Source organism: Haliaeetus albicilla, chromosome 12, assembly GCF_947461875.1.
Source record: "Haliaeetus albicilla chromosome 12, bHalAlb1.1, whole genome shotgun sequence".
NCBI classification, from domain to species: domain Eukaryota; kingdom Metazoa; phylum Chordata; class Aves; order Accipitriformes; family Accipitridae; genus Haliaeetus; species Haliaeetus albicilla.
This window is the reverse complement of record NC_091494.1, coordinates 13,737,355-13,764,333: the sequence shown is the minus strand read 5'-3', so window position 1 is coordinate 13,764,333 and position 26,979 is coordinate 13,737,355. Positions and strand designations below refer to the sequence as shown.

The window sequence follows — 26,979 nt, the reverse complement described above, 5'->3', positions numbered from 1 at the left end:
TTTTTTTTCCCTCTCCACACAAAGAAGGTTCCCTAAGCAAATGTTTCTTATTTTTTTTCCTGGTGACATTTTTGCACACAGTTGCTTAGTAATTGATTTCTCTTACCAGTCTCTAGATGGGAAAATGCATATTGACTGCTAGAGGAGGAACCCATATTAAAATCCTCTGAACTTTGAGCTTCTTCACCATCAGGTGGAGCTTCCTCCTGACTTTGAGTTTCTTCTGGTTTTGGAGCTTCAATTGTAACAATGTCAGAATCATCGCTAATAGTTCCAATACAGGACCCATCATCAGGGATTTTTTCTTTCTCTCCCTAGGGAAATGGACAATGTAAAAAAATATTCAGATACATAAAATATAAAGTAATTTAAAAAAACAGCAAGAATTCTTAATGCTTTAAAAAAAAGAAAAATCAGTATCTTTATTTTAATGCCTTCAAAACATTGCTTGGTATTGTCTGATGTGGCTTACAGAAGCTTCTGAATAACATAATATAATTTACCTCTGGAACTGCCTGAGTTTCCCCAAAAGCAGAGAGAGTATTATCTACCAGTGGTATCTCTCCATCATTGTCGCACTGAGCTATATAAATAAAAAGAGGAAAAAACCAAACATGGGATTAAAACCAGTAACCACAAATTATGCCCACTCCCATATAATATTAAAATATGTATAATTGTGACATTTCTATTGTGTACTCATATCAGGGAAGGTTTTCTAAAAATAAACTAAATCTCATTTTTAATATTCCTCTAACAAATATCAGAATCCCATTTGTCATTATGCAATACAATGTTTTGGAGAATACTTAAATTCAAATCCTCACATTGATCATAATGCAAGTAACCTATAAATGAAAAGCACAATTAGATAAAAACCAACACTATATTTTAAGTTTATACAGTACGTTTGTATGCTAGGATAATTAAAATATTTTCCAGGTAGTCATTGGAGTTTGATTGCCTTGTCCTGTTTCAACAAGGAGATGTTATGAATTTGGAAACATGGCCAAGCTCAGATTTAGTCAACTGCACACTGAACCTGTCACATCTGTGTTCTCATACCAATATTAATACATTGAGCATTAAATTTAGTAATTAAAATGAGTGAATTTTCATTATATTAATATGCACCAGACTTCACTTCCAACTCAAGAAATGCTAACACAGTGCCACAATGTTATTTTTTAGGTGTAATAGCATTGATGGTTCCTTCCAAATTACTCTTATTTGATCAATGACATTATTAAGGAATATTTGTTTTATCAATAGTACTTCTATGAACTATCTTCCAGCAACACCAGTGCATACTATTCTGTAATGCATCAAAAGTACTGACAAAATGAAAGACATTCTACTCATTTCATCTAGTTCAATAAAAAATGCTTTTATAAAGTTGATGACTGATTATTTTCCATAACGCTGATGAAGCAAGTACTTTGACAGAGGCCTACAAAGTATACAAACTCTATTAAAAATACTAATTTTGTGCCAACGCTACAACAGATACTTACCTATTTTATTGAACTGCTCCTCTTTTAATATCTTACCTTGCAAATCAATTGGTTGCTCCTCTTCTTGCAAAGAAACATATTCTTCTGAAACAAATTCATGGTTATCATTTGTGCTTCCATTTTCTGAAGTCACTGTCTCTATGTCAGAACCCTGGAGTTGAAGAGTTTTAAGAAAACATTACTGTTACTGGGATTTCCATCAGTAAAGCAGAAGGAAAAAGTTACAAAGAAAACAGAACAATTATAATAAAAATGGAAGAGAAGAATAACCTTTAAAACTGAAGAAGCTTTTAAGCAAAGAAAAGCAAGAGAAATACCAAGTAATTAACTAGAAGGAAACAACTGTTAGTAATACTTCTGACCATGACTGAAAAAGGCAGAGGACAAGTCTAGGAGTGGGAAAAAAAAAAAGGGGGGGGGGCAACTTAGGCATCAATTAACAGCTATGCTAAGTATTTTAAATAACTATGTTCTATTAGCTTTATTAGACCTATTTATTAAATAGACTTTAAAGAAACAGAGGAGGTTGTCAAATAAGTTTTGAATATGGAATCTGATTATTGCACATATCTCCATGTATTGTATGTAAATACACACACCCTCCCCAAAACAAAGCTTCAAGTGTACCACCATGAACTCTAGTAAGTACTACTACCAGGAAAAAATATGTATAACACTACTCCATCTCAAATTTGAATGGCTGTCTTAATAGTACATCTCTGACACCAGGAAAACAAGTATTTATACAATCTCTAAATTGGATTTCTGTCTTTAATCCACAAAGGAGTCTTAGTTATTAGTCAGCTGCTAGTCAGCAACAACCTCAGAACAAAACAGGAACTGAAGATAAACAACGCTCAGAGACTGCAGGGCACTAAGGGCAAGCAATACAGTTGACAACTCTAAATATTTAATCTTCATATTGTAATTTTTATTTAAAAGAACTGATGGAACACAAGTAAGGTTATTAGAAAACTATAAACATGCAAAACATAACTGAAAAATACTAAGTCACTCTGATCCATAAATAACTTGAGCTGTTTTTGTAAACAGAGATAGTTATTTTTGCAATAGCAGGTGTGAAATTACAGTAGTAGTAATACTTCCAGATCAGTTTTCCTAGATGCCTCATTTCAGGACTCAAGCAAACATGTATGCTTTTGTTTTTAAGAAGAGACTGTACCTCAGGAAGATTACATACCTCAAAAAGAGTTGCATAAGATACATTCTACAATCACATTACAAAGTTCTGTTCCTTTTTAAAAGGCTTCAAAAATTAACTGCTTTAGTAATTTGACAAATACTTTGTATTTTTTCTTTTGACTACTTAAAGTATCACAATTTTAATCTCAAATGTTTTGTAGAAATTCACCACTGAATTATAATTAATTTATTAAAATCTGAGTGAAATCTCAGGAAAGAAAATACAAAATTATTTGGGGGTTTTGGCTTGGATGGGTTTTATAGACAGGTATATAGATTTATTATGTGACAATTTTTCTCTGGTGTAATAGAACCACTACTTTCATTTCTTAAGTTGTGAAGAAGAAAGAGAGTAACAAAAACTTAGTTTGCCCAGGCTCCACAACAAGGCAAACATCAGGAATATAGCTTAAAACAGATTAAAGTTTTAGCTAAAATACCAAGAAACTGGGCTAGCTGAGTACAAGGTAAGCCATCCTTTTTTAAACATGTGCAGTCTGGTCTGATTGTCTGAACTCTCCAATTCACTTCCTTAGTTGCTAGACCTACATGACCCTTCCATTTCATCAACAGCATAGAGGTTGAGAAAGGATATTGTCTCCTCACTACACTCCTTTTCCTATACTCCTACACAAAATTAGCAAATCCTTTCTTAAGAGTAGTCCAATGATACACAGCATCACTTCTCTGTTCAGATATTAAATTCAGCATACACAGCTGTCAGTTGTCTGCAATCACAATCTAAGCCAATTGCTATTTCTTGCCCCTCTTAACTCAGTGCCATTGTAAATGGCAAAGCAAATCCAGAAACTGATTCTGTTATGTCATCATCAATACAGGTCACAATAATATGTGAGAAAGGAATACTATAGGTATTCCAAATTTGCCTAATCCTTAGCTCTACCCTCTTCCTAATACCCACATCACTTCCCCGAAGTATACAGTAGTCCACATGTCACCCCCTCCCTGGATAACAAGTGTGTGAAGGGTATCTAGCCATCCCATTCATTCTACTTTATTAATCAGGGAAGAATAACTGGGAACAGAAAATCGCCTCACCACAGAAATCTGTTCTGCTTTGGCTAGACAAATCCCTGCCTTCCTATAATCTTGTATTATGTTAATTTATTTAGACTACATAATTCATTTTCAGTTACAGTGGAAAATAACCATCTCAAGTATTAAAATAAAGTCTGCAATTCACAGCTGAGTAACCCAACTGTTGTAGCCACCTCCTAAAATCCTTTAACTTTCATGCGAAGTCTGTAAAGTCCGGCAGCCTGTGCATTCCTGTATCCCACTTGGTTTTGAGGACTGGAGTGAGTTTTCTGTTTCTCTTTTGGTGACGGGATTCCCAACTTGTCATCCAACCCAAAACAAGGGAAGGAAAGAAGTTTTAACCATCTCTTAAATACCACCTTGCTGCCAACAGAAATGAAACCATGGCCCAACATTTATAAGGCACAAACCACATCTCTTGCGCTTCTGAAACTGAACTGAGCTTTCAAAACTTGAGTATAATGACAGACTTGTAACGGCTTGCCTTTCGAATTACCCAGATTTTCATTATAATCTGCAAATAGGGGAACGTGCAGTGAAGGAGAAACAGCTGATCACTACCCATTATCTCTTCCTATTATTTCCTATTTTCCTCCTATGAATTTTCCTCCTCAAGTACTGTTCCCTGAAAACGTTTTGGAGCAGGCAACAAGAAGATAAAGCCAGCCAACAGGTAACTGTCATTCCAGGAAAATAGTTAACCCATTTGCTCTGAGGATTCTGGCTCAATAACATCCTCAGTTTACAAGTCAATGCTAGATACTTAAAACAAAACAAAACAAAACAACCCCACCACCCCCACTACTACACCCACACATCAGCTAAGATCTGAAGAGATACAAAAATCCTCAGGACTAAAGGAGAAAAGTGTATTGGAGGTCCATACCAAGAGGTGGGGCCTCTCAAGTTTCTGAGCAACTTAGGCCTGCCTTGTTCACTGCCAGGGGAAAGTAAGACAAAACATTAGTCTTATCTAACTTTAAAGTGTCTACACCTGAGCAAATTGTTGAAGGCACCTTTACAATCCATACAGTCAGTGGAGTCGACAGCAAGTCATTTGATCAAATATAAATGCTGACCTTAGCGTAAGAATTACCGCTCTCTAGACTCCATTGATTGTATTGATTTAATTTCTACAATACAAACTTAGAAACCATCATATTCAGACGCCTACCCTGTAGACATCTAGGCAACAATGAACCCACACCAACAGACCTTTAATTGCTTCACATTTTTTCTTTTGTCTCAAGCTTTATTCTACTAGGAATTAAAAATTACTTTTGTTTTAATAAAGCCATTGTCAGTTTATACAACTGGCCAAATATCAGAAAATAGGCAACACAGACACACAAATTAAACCAGGGCTACACAGACATAATAGTGACTTTACAAATAGCTGTATCTGAAGACTCAATCGAAGAATGAGGGAATTCTAGCATTTCATCCCTAATAAAAGTAATAAATGAAGCTACAGCAGAGATCAAAAGATGGACAGAGACATAACTGAAGCCATACAAATTTGATAGAGCTGCACACATCAATTGAGTAGGTCTTAAAACACAACAAGTATTTTAAACCAAGAACAGTTTTTTGCCTTGCACACAGTCTGTTAGTTCTTTCCACCTGCTGCCACACAATCTACCATCACAATCGCAACTTCCTTAGTGTATTGCGTTTGTGTGGCAAGATTTTGGTAGCGGGGGGGGAGGGTGGTGTTACAGGGGTGGCTTCTGTAAGAAGCTGCTGGAAGCTTCCCCTGTGTCCAACAGAGCCAATACCAGCCGGCTCTAAGATGGACCCACTGCCGGCCAAGGCCGAGCCCATCAGCGATAGTGGTAACGCCTCTGGGATAACATTTTTAAGAAGGAAAAAAAGTTGTGGGGCACACAGAAACGGCAGCCGGAGAGAGGAGTGAGAACATGTAAGAGAAACAACCCTGCGAGCACCAAGGTTAGTGAAGAAGGAGGGGGAGGAGATGCTCCAGGCGCCGGAGCAGAGATTCCCCTGCAGCCCGTGGTGAAGACCATGGTGAGGCAGGCTGTGCCCCGCAGCCCAGGGAGGTCCACGGTGGAGCAGATCTCCACCTGCAGCCCCTGGAGGACACCATGCCGGAGCAGGTGGGTGCCCAAAGGAGGCTGTGACCCCATGGGAACCCCGCGCTGGAGCAGGCTCCTGGAAGGACCTATGGATCTGTGGAGACAGGAGCCCATGGACCTGGTTTTCTGGCAGGATTTGTGACCCTGTGGGAGACCCATGCTGGAGCAGTGTGCTCCTGAAGGACTGCACCCCGTGGAAAGGACCCATGTTGGAGCAGTTTGTGAAGAACTACAGCCCATGGGAAGGACCCACATTGGAGAAGTTCGTGGAGGACTGTCTCCCGTGGGAGGGACCCCACACTGGAGCAAGGGGAAGAGTGTGATGAGTCCTGCCCCTGAGGAGGATGAAGTGGCAGAAAATAACGTGTGATGAACTGACCGTAAAACCCATTCCCCGTCCCCCTGCGCTGCTGGGGGGGTTGGTAGAGAATCTGGGAGTGAAGTTGTGCCCGGGAAGAAGGGAAGGGTAGAGGGAAGGTGTTCTGAGATTTGGGTTTATTTCTCATTACCCTACTCTGGTTGATTTGTAATAAATTGAGTTAATTCTCCCCAAGCTGAGTCTGTTTTGCCCATGACAGTAATTGGTGAGTGATCTCTCCTGTCCTTATCTCAACCCACGAGCTCTTTGTTATATTTTCTCTCCCCTGTCCAGTTGAGGAGGGGGGAGTGATAGAGTGGCTTTGGTGGGTACCTGGCGTCCAACTGGGGTCAACCCACCACAGTGGAATGCTGTTCTGCATTGAGAAGGAAAGATACAGGGAGTTTAGAGGGTCTGGGGTCTCCAGAAATCAACAGTGTTGCAAAGACTGGTTGGAAATCCCTTGGAGAGGTCTAAGTGAGAGAGAGTATGTAATTATGTATTCCATAGCCAAGATGCTGAAGTTTTCCCAGGCTTTCTTGCCTCAAGTGGAGTCTGGGGGAAGCTACAGCAAGTAAAGGAATGCCAACATTTGACTGCCTTTATTGGGAAATGAAGGTGATGTCAGGAAAGCTGCCCTGCCCTCTCATCTGTACTGTAAGGTCAGGAATGAGAAGTATAGGCTTCTTGGAGCTTAAAATGATGGTTGGTGAGGGCTTGCCATACTTACACTTGGAGGATCTTGAAAACTGTGACAGCGTGAAAGGCTTGGAGATAGTAAGAGATTCTTCTGTGAGAAGGATTGAGTTGTGAAGTGACTGCTTCAATTAACACAAACTGCTCCAACATGGGTCCTTTCCACGGGGTGCAGTCCTTCATCTCCAGCGTGGGTCCCCCACAGGGTCACAAGTCCTGCCAGAAAACCTGCTCCGTGGGCTCCACTCTCCACAGACCTGCAGGTCCTGCCAGGAGCCTGCTCCAGCATGGGCTTCCCATGGGGTCACAGCCTCCTTCAGGAACCCACCTGCTCCGGCATGGGGTCCTCCCCGGGCTGCAGGTGGAGATCTGCTCCACCGTGGACCTCCCTGGGCTGCAGGGGGACAGCCTGCCTCACCATGGTCTTCACCACAGGCTGCAGGGAATCTCTGCTCTGGCGCCCGGAGCACCTCCTCCCCCTCCTTCTTCACCGACCTTGGTGTCTGCAGGGTTGTTTCTCTTACATGTTCTCACTCCTCTCTCCGGCTGCCGTTTCTGTGTGCCCCACAACTTTTTTTCCTTCTTAAATATGTTATCCCAGAGGTGCTATTACTATTGCTGATTGGCTTGGCCTTGGCCGGCGGCGGGTTTGTCTTAGAGCCGGCTGGTATTAGCTCTGTTGGACACAGGGGAAGCTTCCAGCAGCTTCTTACAGAAGCCACCCCTGTAACCCTCCCCGCTACCAAAACCTTGCCACACAAACCCAATGCATCCACACAAATGGAAGTGCTTAAAATGGTGCAAATAAGACCCAATAGGTCTATGTGCATCTTTCTCCCAACTGCCTATGCATTCTGTAAGTAGAGTGAGGCAATACAAAATATTAGAGAGAAGCAGCACGTCTTACAGATGTCTTTATGCCAGTCCTCAACCTCCTGAGCTCACTGGCTCAACTCAAAGACAAAGACTGTCCCTGTCAAGAACAAAAGCAATTGGTTATGCACTAACTATAGCATTCGCATGAGCCTTGAAACTGCCACCTTCTAATATTCTAGTCATTGAACATAAACTTGTCCATCCTATTTTTTCATAATGAGAAAGATAGAATGTAAGGACAGAGGGCTGTTCCTAAACAGCAACTGCTGAAGCTAGGATTAGACTATCTTAGTGGTAGAAAAGACTTGGAGAAATCATGAAACCATTCCCTTGTCCATCAGATATTTACTTTTTTTTTTTTTTTTTGGCAGGGTGGGGGGATTTGGAAGGAAAAGACCACCTATATTAGCAACAACAGACAAGTTACATAGAATGTCAATGCTTTCAGGGAAGATGGAACAGAGGAGAGTATCTCACTAAAATTTTAGCAATTCTTCAAAGTAAAACCTTTGTAAAAAATGTGTATTTTAAATAACAAAATTTGTATCAGCTATAGTAAAGGATACACATTTTGAAACAGTAGTTTTATGTGTTCTTATTTATAAATCTCTCTTCTGTATTCTCTGTTAATATGCAAGATCCACACAAAACAAAAACTACAAAGTTGAAATAATATTTTACTGCATATGGCTAGTCTTAAACTGACAGAACTTTATTAATTTGAGATTGGGTACCTCATGATTGATGACAGTCCAGCCACAAGATGAATCACTGTCACTGGAATTTTCAGACATTTTCAAAGCACACTGCAAGTAAAAGTAGATTCTTTTAACATGCAAGATATGTAATTTCACTGCTCTCTTGAAAAAAAAATAAAGAAAACAGAAGAATCCAAATCATGATGTTATAGAACACTATACTAACTCACAAATTGTTATTCTGGAATTAAAAAAAAAATAAATAGAAGTTTAGAATGAAAATATATTCTTTTGTATGTTTCCTATTATCTTTTTTATACTTGGAGAAAATATGGCTTTGCTAGGTACACACCTATTTTAGCCAGACAGAAAGCTCTTAGACTAGATAAAACACACACACATGGCTAGCCAATAAATCAATAACCAAGTTTAAAATTTGTCTTAGCATAATTGTTTAAGACATGTTTCAGTAAGTTAAGTCATTTCTGAATCGTTACATGCACAGGAACTACAGTTTATTCAAGAAAAACACTGTGGTTTTTTTGAGAAGACACAGATTAGGATCTTTTGGAACTAATTCTCTTCAACTACTGAGCAAAACAATGTTTCATGTTTCTTTCACTCCTTTCAAGTACTCTCAAATATACTAATTCTGAAGAAAATTGAGAAAGTACCTGAAGAGTACAAAAACAGAACGAAAAAAAAGAAATCTTACTTGTTACAACACTACTGCATGACTTTGGTTGTTATTTTCAGAAGAGAGCTGTCTGGCTGCAGCTGCCAGTTTATTTTTTCTCCCATACCAGGCATCCAGAGTATTCATTATTGTTACGCATTCAGATTATTTTTTGAAGTTCTTAACTAACAGAAAGACTTTAAAAAAGAAATTTAATGCATTTCTTGTTCCTTAAAATAAAAATATATCAAGTTGCTAAATAAAACTTACTATAGATTTATCTTGGGGGAAAAAAACGTTCCCAAAAATATAACAATTTCCAATCAATTGTGTGTTACATTACACATCCAATGTAACAAAACAGCAAAAGAAATCATGGTTCAGTAAAGCCTCTATAAAATGATGATTATATTGACAAAGCAGAAAGTTCAGAGAACTTCAGACATCTGTTTTATTTCCCACACCAAGTTACTTCCGGTAAGAACACGAAGAAAAGCACCTATTTGTTTACACTTGTTTGCTCTCTACTTTATTATCAATCCTGTCTTTACTCCCAGTTTGTTAACACAGAAAATATACACAAACCTTGAATAAGAACACCTAAATATGCCAGTGTGGCTAGAAATTTGCACAAAAAAATACAAAACTTCCAATTCCATTTAGGTTTCTTACAAAATGTGGTAAACATTTGTCTCATATCTCTGCACTATGGTAGTTATCATATGTTTTTCTAGTATAACACTTTTTCCTCATCAACTTCAACTAATGTATTTGGAGTTCCTCTGTAAAAAAGGCAATAGTGACAATCACAACCACTGTTTATAAAGCAAAAATATTCACTAACAATTAACTTGGGTATCAAACTTACAGAGAAGCTGGATTTCCATTTATTATAAAGCCCTGCTTTGAATACGGTTGTAATTTTCTTTGGATGTTTTTCTTCTTTCGTTAGAGATTTACCTGGAATCTCAGCTAGGGAACATCAGGGCTGGGGAGGGGAGGTGGGGGGGTGTTTTGTTTTGAGGGGGGGGAGGTGTTTGGTGTTTTGGGGGTTTTTTTTTAATCATACTGTATCCAATCATCAAATTTTTCATTAAATCATGATTTTTTTTTTTAGTCATACTTCTTCAATCATCAAAATAACAAATGCCCAAATGGCGAAGACTGAGTTCGAGAGTTCTCACAAGACGGTAACATCTGCTTGCTGTCATTAAATTATTTTTAATTTGACCAGGCATTCAGCAGCAGCATTCCTTCCAGAAGAAGGTAACTACCAGCACCAGGACTTGCCACCTATCAGAAACATCGCTGGCTATGTTGCAAAAACTGTACTGGTGATCCGAAATTATCTTTTAAGAATTGTCTTCAGTATAAAAACATTCCCATTTAATTATTCTACAGTTCAGTGAATAGAGTGATCTTAAGAGTACCAAGTTTACTGTCATTGAAAGCCCAGCCTTTTGCGTAACCACAAAAAAATACAGTTTGGGGCAAATGTAGTACAAGCAGCTACCCAGTCCTTACTAGCAAGTCTGATCTCCACTGTGGAAGAAATTCAGGCTCTGGTTTCATAACATGGCAATTCCAGTTTTAGTGCATCTCAGTGCTAGATGAAAAACAATGAAGTCACATAATGCAAATCCTTTAACAGACCAAAAAAGAAAATAAAAATCTGTTGATACAAGCACATTTACAAATTTTGAAAGGGCAAGTTGTAACAGCAGACTCTGTGCTGGACATTGTAACGTCTGCCTGCCTCTGGCTAACTCAGCATTTCACCATGGACCCTGGCTTAATCAACATATATGCTACCGTGCTCTCCTTCTCCATCCAGATCACAGACTGACAGGTAACTAAGCACTGCCTAAAACCAGTTCTACTGAATACACAACCATGGCCTCAGGCTCCACAGAGCATTAAACATCTGTCTTCCCTTCCCAAACTAAAGCTTCAGGACCTAACTATATGGCTATTGGCATAATAAAAAAAAAAATTAAAAAAAACAAACAGAGAAACAAGCAAACAATCATCATTTTCTATTACTTGCTGGCCTTGATAAAGGGCCTTGAGTTAAAAGTTACTTATCTTGCATCCAACCAGAATATTATACTAATACCGCATATTTAATACTGCATTAATACTGCACACCTGCATACAGGTGATCAATCTCCAAAATAGAAAGTTTTTAGTATCAAGAAAAAGAATGGAATAAAAAAGAATAATTACAAAATCACTGAGGTTTACAGGTAGAACTGCTAAATTTACCAAAGATGACAGATAGATAGCATGACATCAGACTGAAGGGCATCTCTAGGGTTGCTGTATTCTTACAAGCACTTTCAGCAAAAGCACATGAGTAAAACAGCTATCAGAAGCAAAGTATTTTATTAATTAGTTAGCTCTAAAAGAGCAAAACAGCCCAAAAAGCTTTAATAAAAAAATACCTAGGTACACTATTCCTAAACTTCAACCAACAGCTAGAACAAAAAAATTATTTCTGTAAAAGATTAATAAAACACACATAGTCATAACTAAATCCGAGGTCAAATCCAGTCCCTTAGGGAAACTGAAATACAGAAGACTAATCTGAGCCCAATAGCTAAACTGACCTACTCACAAAATCTTCACCAGTTTGTATTCTCCACCACCAAATGACAAAGACCCACTAAGAACCTGTACACTTTTCCTACTCGCCCAAATGTGCTGGATACAGTTGGCACTACCTTCGTAAATACAAGCTATAAAAAAAAAAAAATAGCTTTGGGCAGAAATTAAACAGACATCAAGCCTGCAAACTTCCTAACAAATCAAGATGATGCTGATGGGTTCTAGTCCAGTAACAGCAAGGATAACTGGAGAACACAGTAGAGTATTCCATATCTCCTGTATGTCAGGCCAAGCCAGAAAAAATGACTGGAAAAAAAAAAAAAAAAAAAAAGAAAAACTCACCCCCCACAAACAGTTTCACTGGTTTGGCTTCTCACTAAATACCTTTATTGCCATTATTTTGCAAAAGTAAGTTACAGTCCAAGTTCTTCTATACTCCAGTTTAAACTGCAAAGCTGATTCTAGGCACACAAATATCCTACACTCTCAGTGACATAGCCTTTTAAATCTCTACCTAGACAAATAAACATCCATTATATTCAATCTCAGTATTTTTTTTTGGGGGGGGGGGGGGGGGGGGGCACAGAGGGAAGAGGGGGCATGGAATCAGAAATGTGAAGTACTTTCCTAACTTTAGTGAAATGCAACCCAGAAGCATAAGGTTTAAAAATTTACAGCCATATGTATTGTTGATAACGTAATACCAAGTTATCCCATACATCTATATGTAAAAATAAATATGAGATACCACATCTTACTTATCCCCTGTGAAGCAGAATAAATACCAGTCTCAGAGAGAACCACTCACTCCAGTCTAAACAAGCCCCTAAGTTCTTCCATCTTCAAAGAGGATTTCCTAGACTAAAAAAAACTCAGTAAGTGTTGACAAAGAAAAAGATGAATAACAAGGCACCAACAGGAATCGGTGTTCTTTAGAGTCTGCTGTGCTGTCATTCCAAGTAAAAACTCACGGTTCTCTTCTACAGTAGCTTCTTTGTTGCACAGCATAAATAAAAACATGTTACAGCGGTATTATACCGCAGGGTTTTCATGCTAGTCTATTATTTCTACTAAGCGGTTTAATTTCTCGCCCAAAGTAACGCTATTCTTCATCAATATATTTAGCAACCCATACGCCGTTTCCTTGCTATGATCTTCAGCGAAGCAAATGTGGCTTCCAAAAGCCAACCCATCCCAAAGCCGGGCACTCCCTGCTCAGCACCCGCTGCTTCCCTCTCGCAGGTGTTAGCGTAACACACCTGAAGCAGAAAGCAGCACGCTGCCAGAACGGTTAAAGCAACAATAACACAATTTACGAAACAGAACACCTTGCGTCAGCCGGACAGACAGAGGCAGATGATGAAAGAGAAGGAAGTTGGCAAACGCCAGCGCCCAGGGCCAGGGCCAGGGTCAGGGCCAGGGCCGGCGCGGCGGGGAACGCCGTCCGCGGAGCCCGCTCGGCCCCCCCAGAGAGCCTCGGCCGCCCCGCAGCGCCCCGGTTACTCGCTCCCCGCGACCAACCGCGGCTGCCCCGGCGCCGGCGCCAGCGCCCCCGGGCTGTGCCCCGCTCCGGGCAGCCCCTCCGCGCCCCCGGCCGCCGCGCTCCCCGGGAGGCTGCGCACCGAGGCCAGGTCGGAAGGCGGCAGCCCGCCCACCCACCCCCAGGTAGGCCGCTCCCGCCACCTACCTGAGCGCGGCCCCCGAGCGGGGCCCGGCACACACCAGGGGCCGCGGCCGCCCGTGACGCCGTCAAAAACAACACCGACCCGCCCGGGCCGCGCCTGCGCGCGGCGGCGGCGCCCCGCAGCACCCTGGCGACCGTAGTCCGCGCCCCGCCGCTCGCCCGTCGGCCCGCCCGCCTCGCGAACTACAGCGCCCAGGGTGCACCGCGGCGGGAGGCCCGCCCCGCCCCGCCCCCCGCGGCGCTCCCGCTGCTATGGCAACGCCGCGCCGCTGAGCTCGGGGCCGAGCGGCCGTCGCAACCCCCGGACAGCGGCAGCCGGTAGGGCCGGGCCGGGCCTGCCTGAGCCGGGGGCGGCGCGGCGGGAGAGCTTCGTGCGGAGGAGGCGCGGGGGCGACGCGAGAGGGGCGAGGGCAGCGGGGCGGGCGCGCCCGCGGGGCGCCCGGTGGCGGTGTTCGTCCCCGGGGAAGGGAGCTCAGAGGCACCCCCGGCGCCGGGAGCGTGGTTCAGATGTCATCGCAGGGTAACCAGGCAAAGGGACAGCCAGCCCTGAAGGGACACGCTCCGTTACGTGCCAATAATGCTTGTACTAAGGGAAAGAAAACAACAAAACAAAACAAAAACAAAAAAGAACCACCCAAGAACACCCCACTGCTCCATAAGCTCCCCTCCACACACACACACAAAAAAAAGGATGCAGTATATGGACTAGAAGTGTTTGATCCCTCTAGTCTCAGACAGGCGGAAAAACTCTGATGACTGTGAATTAACTGATTTGGAAAGTTTCCCAACAGCACAGGATCGGAATCAGACGCCTGCAGCCATCCCGCTTCAGGAGAAGCTGTCCTTTCCTGAGAGCCACTCGTGACTGGGGGTAAGGCAGCTCTGACCCCAACCACGCACCCAGACCACATCTCATTAACAGGCACAACACTAACAGAGTAGATCCTAAAGCCCAGAGATTTAGGCCCCAGCAGTGCTCTAATGCTGGTGCAAAAAATAAACAGGAGGCGACAACAGGCCTCATTAATAAACAAAGTAAAGGGAAAGTCAGAATTTCTTACTGATCTAAGCTATTCTGTTATTCAGCTATTCAGCTACTACTGAATAATAATAATAATATTCAGCTATTACTGTTCTATCTAAGCTAGCAACTTAAATGTTTTCTTCATCTCTTACATGATTGAGAAACAAAGAAAAAAGATTTCATTGCACCTCTGAAGAACAACAGGTTTTGAATGGCTTGCTCAGCAAAACTAAGGGAGGTACCTTGTTCAGTGCAGTTTTACTGCATGCTCATCAATACCGCGTTAGGGCACTTTCCATGAACACACTAAGAAGTAGCTGTCATATGCTACTTCAGTCCTACAGAGGAAAATAAATAAAAATGCATGCATGTGAACACGAGCAAGGAAGTACAGTCATTTGGACATTTCTTTACTCTACTTTATGCTCTACTTTAGCATACATATCGCTGTGTATTAGAAAAAGAGAAGTCCCTCTCATTCATATTTTTATTATCCATACTAATTTTTTCTGCCACACAAACTAAGATATTTTCTATGCTCAACATTATCACTAATGCAGAAATTGATGCAAATTCCAATTTTTACTATACTTCATAGTCAACACGAGTCCATTTATCACCATCCACAGTTTACGAAATAAGGTCAAAAGTCAGCAGTATTAAGTTCCTCACTCTCCACTGTGCATATATTTCAATATGTATCTTGAGCAACATTTGCTCTGACCACAAACATCTAACAGACTTGAAATGCTTTGCCCTGTTATTTGAAAGGCTGAATTAAAATCCATCTCCTTACTAGGGAAAGAAGATGACTTCTGCTGAGAAACTGCCATCAAGTCTGAACACAGAGCAAAACCAATCTCCTCATCTGCCTCTCTGTGCAAATCCTGGCAACCCGGTGTTTTCCTGTATGCTGGACCCCAAAACACTCATCACCAATGGTTCTTCGACAAAGCCTCAGGTTTTACTGTTTAAAACAACTTCAAGTGAATATGGTGCTATACCACCTGTCTCACAGTTGGTTCCCTGTATTTATCATCCAGTGGATCAAACCTTTTCAAAACACTTACTCGCTTGTGGGTCATTTGAAGATAGTTATTTAAACACTGCTATTGACAGAAGTAGAGTATATGACTACCCCAATTTCCAGCATACTCTGTAAAAATGCATCTCCATCTTTTTGTCAGACTTAGACCAGACACTTAGCTTTAAGAAAAGAAACCTATTATTTCAGTCATTCTGGGAATAACTGTCTGTATCTGATTTATTTTGGTTTTCATGTCTTAACCCCAGCCAGCAACTAAGCAGCACACAGCTGCTTGCTCGCTTCCCCTCCAGTGGGATGAGGAAGAGAATCAGAAGAGTAAAAGTGAGAAAACTTATGGGCTGAGATAAAGACAGTTTAATAGGTAAAGCAAAAGCCACGCACGCAAGCAAAGCAAAGCAAGGAATTCATTCACCACTTCCCATCAGCAGGCAGGTGTTCAGCCATCTCCAGGAAAGCAGGGCTCTATCATGCATAATGGTTACTTGGGAAGACGAACGCCATCACTCTGAGCGTCCCCCCTTTCTTCTTCTTCCCCCAGCTTTATATACTGAGCAAGACATCATATGGTCTGGAATACCCCTTTGGTCAGTTGGGGTCATCTGTCCCGGCTGCGTCTCCTCCCAACTTCTTGTGCACCCCCAGCCTACTCATTGGTGGGGTGGGGTGAGAAGCAGAAAAGGCCTTGACTCTGTGGAAGGCCTACTCAGCAGTAAGGAAAACATCCCTTAATTATTAGCACTGTTTTCAGCACAAATCCAAAACATAGCCCTACACTAGTTACTATGAAGAAAATTAACTATCCCAGCCAAAACCAGAACATGGGCTGAATAAGATGTATCAAAAAGGATGCAGCCCATTTGATGATACACTTCTCAGTCAGACCTAAACCCATGAAAATAAAACTTTTTAAACTGGTATCATAAATGTGGAACTCTAATTTTTAGAAAGAGTTAAGTGCAAGAGACATCGACCTGAAGGTTTACGTGTTTTAATTAAAGTATTCTCTGGTTTTAAAACTTAAAGTCAGTCTCCACATTCCTACATCTCAGGACACTAATACAAACATAATGCATATGACTTTGATACGGTGTACACACCGTCAGCTCGGGCATGGAAGTCAGAAGTTTAACATCCATTTGCTCCCAGTATAATCAGATGAAACAGGCAGATATTGTTCATGCCACCAAGCACATTTGATTCCCTAACGTCTAAAGGGGGCACTTTTTCTATTTCATAGCAATAGAAAAAGGTGCCTGTCTACATCAAAAATAGCCTTGACTACCTATAACAAATAGCTACGATACAAATAGCCTATACAGATTGTTCTAATAGCCTCTGGAACCAAAACAGAAAATCAGGAACTTAAAACCAGTGCCTGCTTCTTTGCATTGTCTTCTTCCCTTTCCCAGTGTCTCTCCTCCATAGCCTCCTTAGTCCTCTCAGTAATTATATGAAAGAAAATAGCCATATATTGGCAAGTATACCATTACACTCAACAGAGGCACTAAAGCTCCTGCACTGCCCTCCTTTCATCTGGTATAAAAAAGTATTTTCAGCCCCTTCCATTGCAATGCAGTAGGTACCTGTAGGAAAGAAGGAACAACAGCTATCCCAGGCAGTTCTGAGTCACCTCAGCACTCGTCTCAAGGCTCCAAGTAAAGCAACTGGAAGCAACGCCTGCCACCTTCTCCCTGTTCCAAGAGTATAAAATTTACACAGAATAACATATATCTGCATAAAAAAATTTCTTCTTCTAAAGACAGAAATCAGTCATAAATGGTATTCCTGATGTGGAATTCCTGAAACAGACTGATGTGGAAAATTCAGAAGTCTGCTAAAACTGCTACTGAAAGGAGTGTAGGGGAAATGGTCACAATTTGGATAGAATGCCTAACAAAACAGAACCACTTCAATTCCAGTGTTTCAGGTTGTCATGGTAATACGAATGCTAACACATACATAAACAGTACTATCCAGAACAACAGGTGCAGGACTTCAAAGCACACTGTCATGCTTCATGTCACTTTACAACACTTGTAGCCTCACCAGGATGGTCCCTTTTTTGAGAATCTTTAATCACACCAGTATTCCTGAGATACTGGCCAACGTCAACAGAGTACAAATTAAAATACTAGCTCAAGAAAAATATATATTCTCACATAAATAACAAAGTTTTTTTTATTTAGAATATGCTTTACAGCTACACTGTAAGATTACTAACTGTAGCAGGATGGAAGAAGTCAGTCATATTCATTGATAGGACAATTTATCACAGGATCAATTTACCACTACACTACAATACAACACTACAGGTTTATAATTTTTCCAATTACCTTGTTTGGTCAGCCCAAACAAATGTTTCAAAATAGTCTGAAAATATTCAATGTACATTACTTAATGTTAAAAAGAGTGTTCTGCACTATATAAAATCTACCTCTGCTTCCAGGTGGAGGTTTTCCAAATTAGACGCCTGAATTAGAGTATCTAAACTCACTGTCTTAGTTTCAGATGTGCCAAACACTATGAACAGTAAGAGGAAAGCATGTAACTATAATCATATAACACATAACTGTTTCAGCTTTGGTGGAGAACAGAAAGATAAGAAGGTGACAGGTGTTGACTATATGGAAGCTACTGAAGTTGTTTGAAAACCCATTGTCTAGATTCAGAAGGTATTTCCAGACAAATGTTTCATTTAGTTATGAGTAACTTTAAATCAAGTACCAAAAGCATGTTTTAATATTCAGTCCACCAATATTTCATAGAAAGCAAAAATATGACAACTTTCTATCAAAATGATATAAAATATATGTTTGTTATAATACCATACTTTCCAAAAATAGGAATTCATATATCCAATCGTTTACCAATTCTGCAGGTGTTCTGAGTGAAACAGAAAAATGTCTAGTTAACAACATATTGAAGAGAACTAAGATTCCTTCTGAAGCCCTCAAAAGGCATCCCTGCCAAAAAGTTCCTTTTTTTTTTTTTTTTTTTTTTTATTTTTATTAAGAATCTTGTGTTGTTCCTTGAATTAGGTGTCGAATCTTCTCAGCATCTTTTTCTATAGTTTTATTTTTGGGATCAATCTTGAGAGCTGCTTCATAATCCTGGAGACCTAATATAGATACATTAATAAGAATGTCAGTCAATAATGCAAGACCATCCTCTTTAGCAACTGACTGGAAATAACTGCTCCCTAGTCATATATATAAATTATTGATCTTGAGTTTTGCTATTGAGCCAGATGGACTCAGAATGACATTAGGTTTAACTTTTGTCAGTAAACAAATTCATATTATGTTTATATTATTTTACAAAACATTTTAGTGGAAACACTACTACATAAACATTTTCAGGCATTGAAATATGAAAACAGAGCCTCTTCATTTATATATTTTATATATATATATATACACACACATATATATGCATGCATGCATGCATGAGGGGAGTGTCCAAAAGTGTTCTGCAGAAGAGAGAAAAACTGAATGACAGAATAAAAGTGCATGAAGACATGAAAAAAAAAGACATGAACTGTGAATACTAGAGCTTGAGGGGAAAAAAAAGTAAACCATGAGTACAGGAAGTATAAAAAAAAAATTAAACAAGATTTTATTTTAAGCTTTCCAAGTGCAAATGAACCTGTAAGGGAATGATGAAGTGATTCAGAGGTAGAAAAAGGTAACTGATGGGAAAAGCTTAGTGTTTCAACACTGACATTCTGAATATTGTTCACTCTCTATTATTGACTTTCACTTGTAAATTTGCCTTATAAAACTAAATTGATACTCTTGGAGAACTCGGTAGGAAGACTTAATTGAGGTATTTTCACACAAATCACATGTACTGAAACATTTTGCTTATCAATACGGGTTTCAAACATCGTTTTACAAAGATAAGTTACTAAGCTCTTCACAAGCAAATATTTTAGAAATATTCCAGGTTATTTTAAGTTAATTTGTTCTATAGTTGGAAATACCATAAATATAATTTCAAAACCAACAAAACATTGCTTTATGAACAGCAAAACTAGTGCAAACTAGTTTCATATCAGTTTGCATCCTACATTTGAATGCTTCCCAATGCAAATACCTCATTTCTGACCTCTCATTTATTCCTCACTAATACCTTCCATGGCCACCAAGCTGCCATGGTCAATAGTTGGCCATTATGCACAGAAAGCCTGATTACCCAATAGACCAAACAGAGGATACACAACTCACTAAAGCCTTTTCCTCAATGGAAAAACTAATTTGTACTCCTTAAATTATGAGTACAATCAATTTTCTTAAAACTTGTAAAGATTTTTCAAGTGGAATTGCAATTAGCCAGTAAATTAAATAAATAAATAATAATAAAAAAGAAATGTGGTAAACAGGTTCATAACAAAGAAAGACATAGATTGTGTAGGCCTCCCTTACTGTCCCTCCTGAAAAAATAAAGGCGTGAGCAGTCTCGTTGAGCTAAACAGAATTACTTGCATGTCACTATAAATCCATATGCATGTTTTAAAAAAATCAAGGTCTCACCTTCAGTATATAATTCCAGCTGACAAAATGCTGTTCCACGTCTCACATATGCTTTCACTCGAGCATTCTCGTTATCAGGAACAGGTGGTGTCAGCAGTTCTAGTGCCTTTACAAATGAAAACACCCAAAATATTTAGAGGTAGATTTTCCGTAATTTTGGTTTTTTCTCATTTACACACACTTTTCTCACCTAATTACTATTATTATACAGTAACATAATAGCTATTCAAATAGAAATAGAAAATAACTATTCAAATTTAACTATTCGGCTTGTGAATCTAGTCATTAAGATTTGTATCTGTCACCCCACAGTTTGCTAAATAGTTTCATTGCCGTGACAAATACTGTATTAAATGTTTCTTACAGTCAAATAATGTATTCTATTTTCATACATGATATTACATACCATGCTACAAAAAAAAAAAACCACTAGCCCTAAAAAAGCATAGGTGTTGTAGTAGTAGTTACTAGAAAAAACAAGTTTCAAGCCTCAAGTACTTAATAGTTCCAAAAATAGTAACTCTGGGAAAACTTTCTCTGAATTATTCAGGTGCCTTTAAGATCACTCCTCTCATTGTTTCATTCATGGACCATGGCTTCATATCAATTTTTAATCGAAAAATTTTGAATCGCAATAATAAGTATTTACAGATCTGCTTGAAAGAGAAGCATCACTGTAATAAATCACAACCATGTATAAGATGACAGTCTGAGAACCTATATACTTATACCTTAGAGGAATCTTCAATAGCTTTATGTAAATTTCTCAGTTTAAGGTGGCAAGCAGCACGATTCAGATACAGTAGGGGAAGCTTATTGTTTAGCCGCACTGCGAGGTTATATGCGTTTACAGCTGCAAGATAGTTTCCTGTTGCAAACATTTTGCTAAGTATAAAACAAAAAGTGAAATGTGCACTTAAAATAAGGTGATAAATCACAAAATAAATATCTAATTGTTGTTAACAATTCCTTTTCAAAAATCTGAAGTTTTAGCAGCTTTTCCCTGGAAATGGCCATTTATAGCCTTTTCTGAGACCAAAATAGCTGAAGTTCAGTCAAACTTGATGCTGACAACATAGCATATAGACACACAACAAAAATAGTCACTGCTTAAAAGCAATGAAGAACAGTAAGAGGTTGACACATCTATGCAGACACAGGACTAATTTTGAAAGCTGTGTATCTGATTATGATTGCCTAATCAAACCTTTCTGTATAACACAGCTATATAAACATACCAATATTTTTATCAAATTCCTGAAGTTTTAGACAGATGTTTAACCTGTCAATAAACAGTACAAATGAAAGGAAATCCACTGAGGTATAATATTGAACTGACTTAACTGCCCTCATAGAAGAATATGCATTATGTGTTCACAATGATTTTGTCCATCACGAGCTTCAGCAATTGCATCTCATGACTTTATCAGATTCAAACCCCATAAGCTGTCAATAAATTCTCTACTATGTAATCATTCACCATCTGTGTCTAGGATAAATAGAAAATATCAAAAGCAAACAATAGACACACACCATATAATTAGTATTTCATTTTAAATACATCTTCAAATGGAATCTAACTTACTTTCCTTTATTCTTTAACCAATCTGGATTCTTCTCCTCTTCTTTTAAATCTTCCAGCTCAGACAAATCAGCACTTATTGCTCTTCGAGCTTCTGCTTGTTTACGTAGCCACTGTAAATATACAATGTGCAAGTATTATTACTGAAGGAAAATTCAAATCCAAAAAAGGATTTTGCTTTCATCTCTTCGCTCACCCCTACAAAAAAAATTCTATGTGCCACATATTTTGGACAAAGAGAAATATTTAATAATGTCAGATACTAAAAACTTCCAAGTTTCCCCAAATATTTTATTACTATGTGAGAAGTAAGCTTACTGCATCACTAATACGTTTTTGTTTGCTTGTTTGTCTTGGCACTTCCAAAATGAGTCTTTGTGTTCATTCAAGAGAGCTCAAAAGAGCTAAATGTGAGCTTCTTTTTAAGAAGACAGAACTTAAAGAATCTTAAATATAACAGTAAAGACATTTCAAATTTTGTACTTCAAGGTATTCAATTAATATTGCTGCCTTTTTTTTTTCCCTCCTGAGAAACAGAACATGCTATTTATTAATTTGCACAATGACATGCTTGGTGAAAATAATTCTTATATAAACGTGTTTCTCTAAATCTTAATTTAAATAAGACTGCCTTCCTTGGAAGGTAAGACTATTGTGCAGGTAACATTCCTTAGCACAGGTAACATTTTTGTCAACTTACTGAATACACGGTAAATAATTCACCACCTTGGAAGACAGTAGAAGCATCATACTAAAACAGAGAGCAATCCTAACCTCCTCTTCTTCTGCAACGCAAGATTCTCGCAGAGCTGTAGGAAAAACTCGTGACGTAAAGTTGATTCTAATTGTAGCAGCAGATCGAGGAGCTGGTAACTGTTCCTCCTTTAAATTTTCTGAAAACATGCTATAGGAACCATAACCTATGAAAAGAATTGGAATACTGAAAATGAAAAATGAAGCAAAAGAGATTTTTCTGATTTTCTACCAAAGTCCAAAATACACCTAATTTAGAAGTTCTGCACATTAGAAGTAAACCTCTAATAGCTTGAGAAAGGTTTAGACTTGTTCTTTTGAAGGGAAGGTTCAGAAAATGCTTGTTCTTGCTGTATCTTGCCATCTATTTACTGGCTACATTACCTGTCACAAATGAACTTAAACTCCTCTTACACCACTATCTCTGTCACTTATGTGATTCTCTGACAGGGCAACTGCGAGAGCTAAAACTAACCTTACCAAAACAAACAAACGTTAAGTATTTTCTGTTGTTTTAGTTGTCTGAATTGGCTGTCTGTGGGGCCAAGACATGGGATAAAGAGAGGAAGGAGATTGCGTGTTTCTATGAAAACCAGCAGTTAGGTAACTTAGGGTAATATGAACTCCAACCTCAAAAAGTCTGCATTACACTGTCAGGCTTTCTGTTTTTCTTTTCTAAAGCTTCGAACAAAACCTGCCCTTGTATTTCAAAGACTTAAACAAGAGCTAAGAACTCACATGCTTTAGCTCGATAAATTGCCTGAAAATAAAGACACTGAAGTAATTGCAGACTAAAAGAATTAGTTCAGTATGGTGGAGCCAAAGATAAATGATGAATTAGAAACATCTAGGAATAAAGTTATACCCACACTTTGAAGAATGATAAAATACACTTCAATAATACAACCTTTAGTAGGTTTGAGTCGGGTCTTAGAAGTTCCTTCATTAGGAATCCTAGTTTTGTTTATTTTTTCCTTTTTCTTCTCCTTTAATTGCTCTACTTGATATAGTTCCCCTTCTTTTTGTACCCTCTTTTGTTTCTCAGCATCTTTTTGCTGTTTTTTCCATAACTCCAACTCCTTAGTGACCTTCTGTCGCTCCTTTTCTTTCAGATCTTCAATTCTTTTTCTTTCTGCTTCTTCTAGCTGTTTCAATGATAAGCTTATGAGATATGTAACATCTGATAATAGTAAGATGACTAAGTAAAAGTTACCATTATTTTCCCAGTTTCCTATCCCAAATGTAACATCATCATTAATGTGATCATACAAGCAGAGCTATGAAAGATGCTTAAAAATGATTGGGAGAGTAAAGATTTCTGAATTAGCTTTTAGAAGTCATATCTTTTAACTATATACTACCATTACTAAGGTATGATCCAGAAACATTCAGAAGTAAGTTTTACTTGTAAACAGTGAAAATCCTAGCCGTATTCCAACACAGATCTCTGGAATATACAGGAATGTAAAATACATGGCTTCATTTTAATACACTATTTCTTATTTCTCCTCTCCTCTTTGAGATTATTACATAGGCAGAATAGGTACAACGTTGCTCCTAAGTCACTAACTGCAGAACGTTTTGGTCCAAATTGCATGTGCAATCTTAAAATTTCATTGTATACTTTAAAAAATCCTTTTAAACACAAATGAAGTGACCAGACATTTTATATACATAAAAATTTGAAGAAAAGACCGTATCTTAAAATACACATAAAGTGCAGATACACACACACACACACAGAGATACACACACACAAATGACAATGAACAGCAACTGATATAAAATATAACAATGAATAAATAAGATTAAAAAAAAAAAAAAATCAGTATTTTTGACCGTAATTAATGACCAAACACTTTTGTGGCCTTGGCATCAGTGCAAGATTAGACTTTTGCTACATTACTGTAGACCCCTCCCAACTGACAAAAATCTGCGCTCCTCACCAAAAATTTTCAGTAGTATTACTGATGGAAAATAGTAACTTCTAAGTATTATTTTCTGTATAATTTTCATATTTGGTAATAGGTATGTTTTAAGTATAATAACAAGGTTCTCTACCACTGTAATAAAGATGAGTACATTCCGTATTTTTTAAGTTATATTTAACCCAGCAGCTGCCAGAGTAGTTCGTAATTGTTTACATGTATATGTCTGGTAGAGTTCCTTCCAAGCTTACCTTCATTGTGGCCTCCAAAGCATGTTTTTTGTGTTCCTGTTTTGTAACTTTTTTTGCTTCTGCCTCCTCTTTTGCCTTTTCATGGGCTTTTAGAACAGCATTCTCTCTTAGATACTGCAGTTTCTCCTTGTTAGCTTAAAAAACAAATAAAAACTATTTGGTAATTTAGGCCTGAAGTTCTACTCTTACTTACCATATTCATAAAAACAGGATTCCTTTTGCTACTTTGTCTGGGAAAACGCAACATAGTTCAAATTCCACAAAGCAGTCTCTAACAAGCCCATCTCTAAAAAAGAAAAACTAAGATTTGCTTACACACAAAATGTAAGTTTTACAAGAAACATTGTTTTGTTTTGTGTGCACTAGAACCAGTAGATGTTCTTTGTTTCCATATACTTTCTAACAATAAACAACAAGGTTTAACTTAGCAGTTATCTAGCAGCAGAAGTTTCACATTGCTTATTATAGTTTGTCAAGTTTTGGCACAGTCTGGGTTTCTTACATGCAATCTACTTTTCACAGTAGGGAACTTACCATTTGGTAGAGTTAGGGAATCCCACATGGCCACTTCTTTTTTATACAAAGTGAAGAAAATGATTCCATTTCCAATCTTTGCTGTGCTACTTGTGTCATCAATAGGAGCATATAAAATGGCTTCAAATAAAAAGGGAGGGATGCTTACCTATAAAAATATAATGAATTTGCAATATTATTTACAATTTTTAATTAAACCTCATATATTCAAAATACTCAGTACAAGCATACACTAAACCTCAGGAAAGACCTGCTATTGACAAAACTGATCCACTTAGTATCCAGTACGGAGGTTATATATTTTACTAGACCAGATAAAAGAGACTGAAAAAGTTGGTTCTTCAGCACTGCAACAGAAGCCACGGACCTCAAATTTAGAATTATTGTTCATAATATAAGTAGATGCATATAATTCAGGCCATTTATGAGAGAAAAAGGCAGCCGCCACCTATTGAGTAGCAAGAGCATTAGTGTGGAGAAGAACGAACAGCGGTGAAGCCATTACCTCTGGTGGGACAGGCATTTAAGAGCCTGCAGCATACAAGGGGAGACTACAGATTAAATACTACAAAAGCTTAACAGCGCGGCCGCGGTGCGTTAAGCGCGTGCTTTTTAAGAGTCACGCCAAGCCACAGGCCCACCGGCTCAACGCATCTCAAGGCAGCGACGCCGCACGACAGAAGGCCCGTGAGACGAGCGAGGCCGCCCCACCTTCAAGTACCGGTCGGTGCAGAAGATGTTGGCGGGGGTGACCCGAACGCCGCGCAACGGCAGCGAGAGGTACACGGCGGAGCCGCTCTGCCGCCAGCTGTACTCCCGCAGCCACACCGGCATGGCTGCGCCTGCCGCTACGGGCGCTCCGCCGCCGTTGCTAGGGGCGGGAGAGCTTCCGGTGCTCTCCGGGAACACCTCCGGGTCCCCTCCGCGCTGCCCCCGGAAGGTGCTGGCAGACCCAACGCGCGGCCTTCGCCAGCGGCGCCCCGCACGCTGGCGGCGGCGGCGGGCTCCCGGGCTCCCGCGGGGGTACCCCCGGCCGGAGGGGTGCCGGACTCTTCGCCCCCTCCCCGGCACCGCGCTCCTGGAGCGGAGTCCCCGGGACCCCACGGCTCTCCTTCCCCGCCGCTGCCGAGGAACGCGGCGACAGGAGCGCGATCCGCCGGGCGGGGCGGGGCGGGACAGCGGCGGGCGGCGGTGCCGCGGGAACAGGAGCCAGCCCCGCCGCAGCCAGCCCACCTGCTGACGACGGCGGCCAGGGGCAGCCGCGGCTCCCGCCCTGCCCGGTGCGGAGCCAAGCGCGCAGCCGGGGCTCCCCAGGCCGCCGCGGTGGGCAGGGAAGGCGGGGTGCTGGCCCCCGCGAACGGCGGAGCGGTGCGGGCCGCCCAAGCCAGCGAGCGGCGTGCTCCTCCCCGCGAGTCCTGTACGCGGTTCCGGACAACAACAGCTCCCCTGGGGCTCCGAGGAACAGCGCGGGAAGCTAAGCACACGCGTAGTACCTTGGACTTTCTAAAACTTGGCGAGATTAGTTGATAGCCATCCTGCCGTAGGTACTGGCCCACTGACTTAGTCAGACGCGGCGAATGGAGGGCACGGATCTGGTTTTCATCGCTTGCGCCTAAGCAGGGCAGGAAGGAATGCAGCTCTTGCTATCCGAATGCATTTCCATAAAGAGACAAGCGGCTGATAGTTTGAGGATTTCTGGTAAAAACTATTAAAAGCTGAGGACTGATTTAGCAATACACTGAAACTTCCAGATGTCCTCTAAAAATAATTAATTAGGTCATACTGGCAGCTCCCTGCTAAAATAGTCTCGCTGCCTATTTTGCTGTCTTTGCCAAAAACTCAGGAGGCAATTTGCACATT

General features: G+C 40.0%; 3 protein-coding genes across 12 annotated transcripts in view; 1 reads left to right on the top strand and 2 right to left on the bottom strand.

Annotated features, from left to right (window-relative positions):
• Positions 1-13,599, bottom strand: part of CCPG1 (cell cycle progression 1) — a 35,917-nt gene extending 22,318 nt beyond the window's left edge. For 4 of the 9 annotated variants that reach the window (XM_069798180.1, XM_069798179.1, XM_069798181.1 and 1 more), the window contains exons 1-5: positions 10,701-10,791; positions 8,537-8,608; positions 1,551-1,665; positions 504-583; positions 107-314 (exon numbers count right to left, since the gene is read on the bottom strand). In XM_069798180.1, coding sequence (XP_069654281.1) covers positions 107-314; positions 504-583; positions 1,551-1,665; positions 8,537-8,608; positions 10,701-10,748 — 523 coding nt within the window. In that variant the 5' untranslated portion in view covers positions 10,749-10,791. Of the gene's footprint in view, positions 1-106; positions 315-503; positions 584-1,550; positions 1,666-8,536; positions 8,609-10,700; positions 10,792-13,470 lie in introns of those variants that run through there. The other 5 variants (XM_069798178.1, XM_069798175.1, XM_069798176.1 and 2 more) reach the window with 5 other exon arrangements.
• An 80-nt stretch (positions 13,600-13,679) lies between these two features.
• Positions 13,680-16,627, top strand: PIERCE2 (piercer of microtubule wall 2). The gene is made up of 3 exons (XM_069798206.1): positions 13,680-13,785; positions 14,259-14,338; positions 15,291-16,627. The coding sequence occupies exon 3, from the start codon at positions 15,300-15,302 to the stop codon at positions 15,651-15,653; it is 354 nt and encodes a 117-aa protein (XP_069654307.1). The 5' UTR covers positions 13,680-13,785; positions 14,259-14,338; positions 15,291-15,299; the 3' UTR covers positions 15,654-16,627.
• A 13-nt stretch (positions 16,628-16,640) lies between these two features.
• DNAAF4 (dynein axonemal assembly factor 4) lies at positions 16,641-26,343 on the bottom strand. Of its 2 annotated transcripts, none has more exons than XM_009928828.2 (9): positions 25,831-26,343; positions 25,120-25,267; positions 24,586-24,719; positions 23,314-23,551; positions 22,428-22,573; positions 21,657-21,766; positions 20,803-20,956; positions 20,072-20,177; positions 16,641-18,657 (listed from the first exon to the last, which is right to left on the bottom strand). In XM_009928828.2, the coding sequence occupies exons 1-9, from the start codon at positions 25,951-25,953 to the stop codon at positions 18,548-18,550; spliced, it is 1,269 nt and encodes a 422-aa protein (XP_009927130.2). In that variant the 5' UTR covers positions 25,954-26,343; the 3' UTR covers positions 16,641-18,547. The 2 variants fall into 2 exon arrangements, with proteins under 2 accessions (XP_009927130.2, XP_069654287.1); XM_069798186.1 differs by lacking the exon at positions 25,831-26,343 and adding an exon at positions 25,625-25,698.
• Between the last annotated feature and the right edge of the window lie 636 nt (positions 26,344-26,979).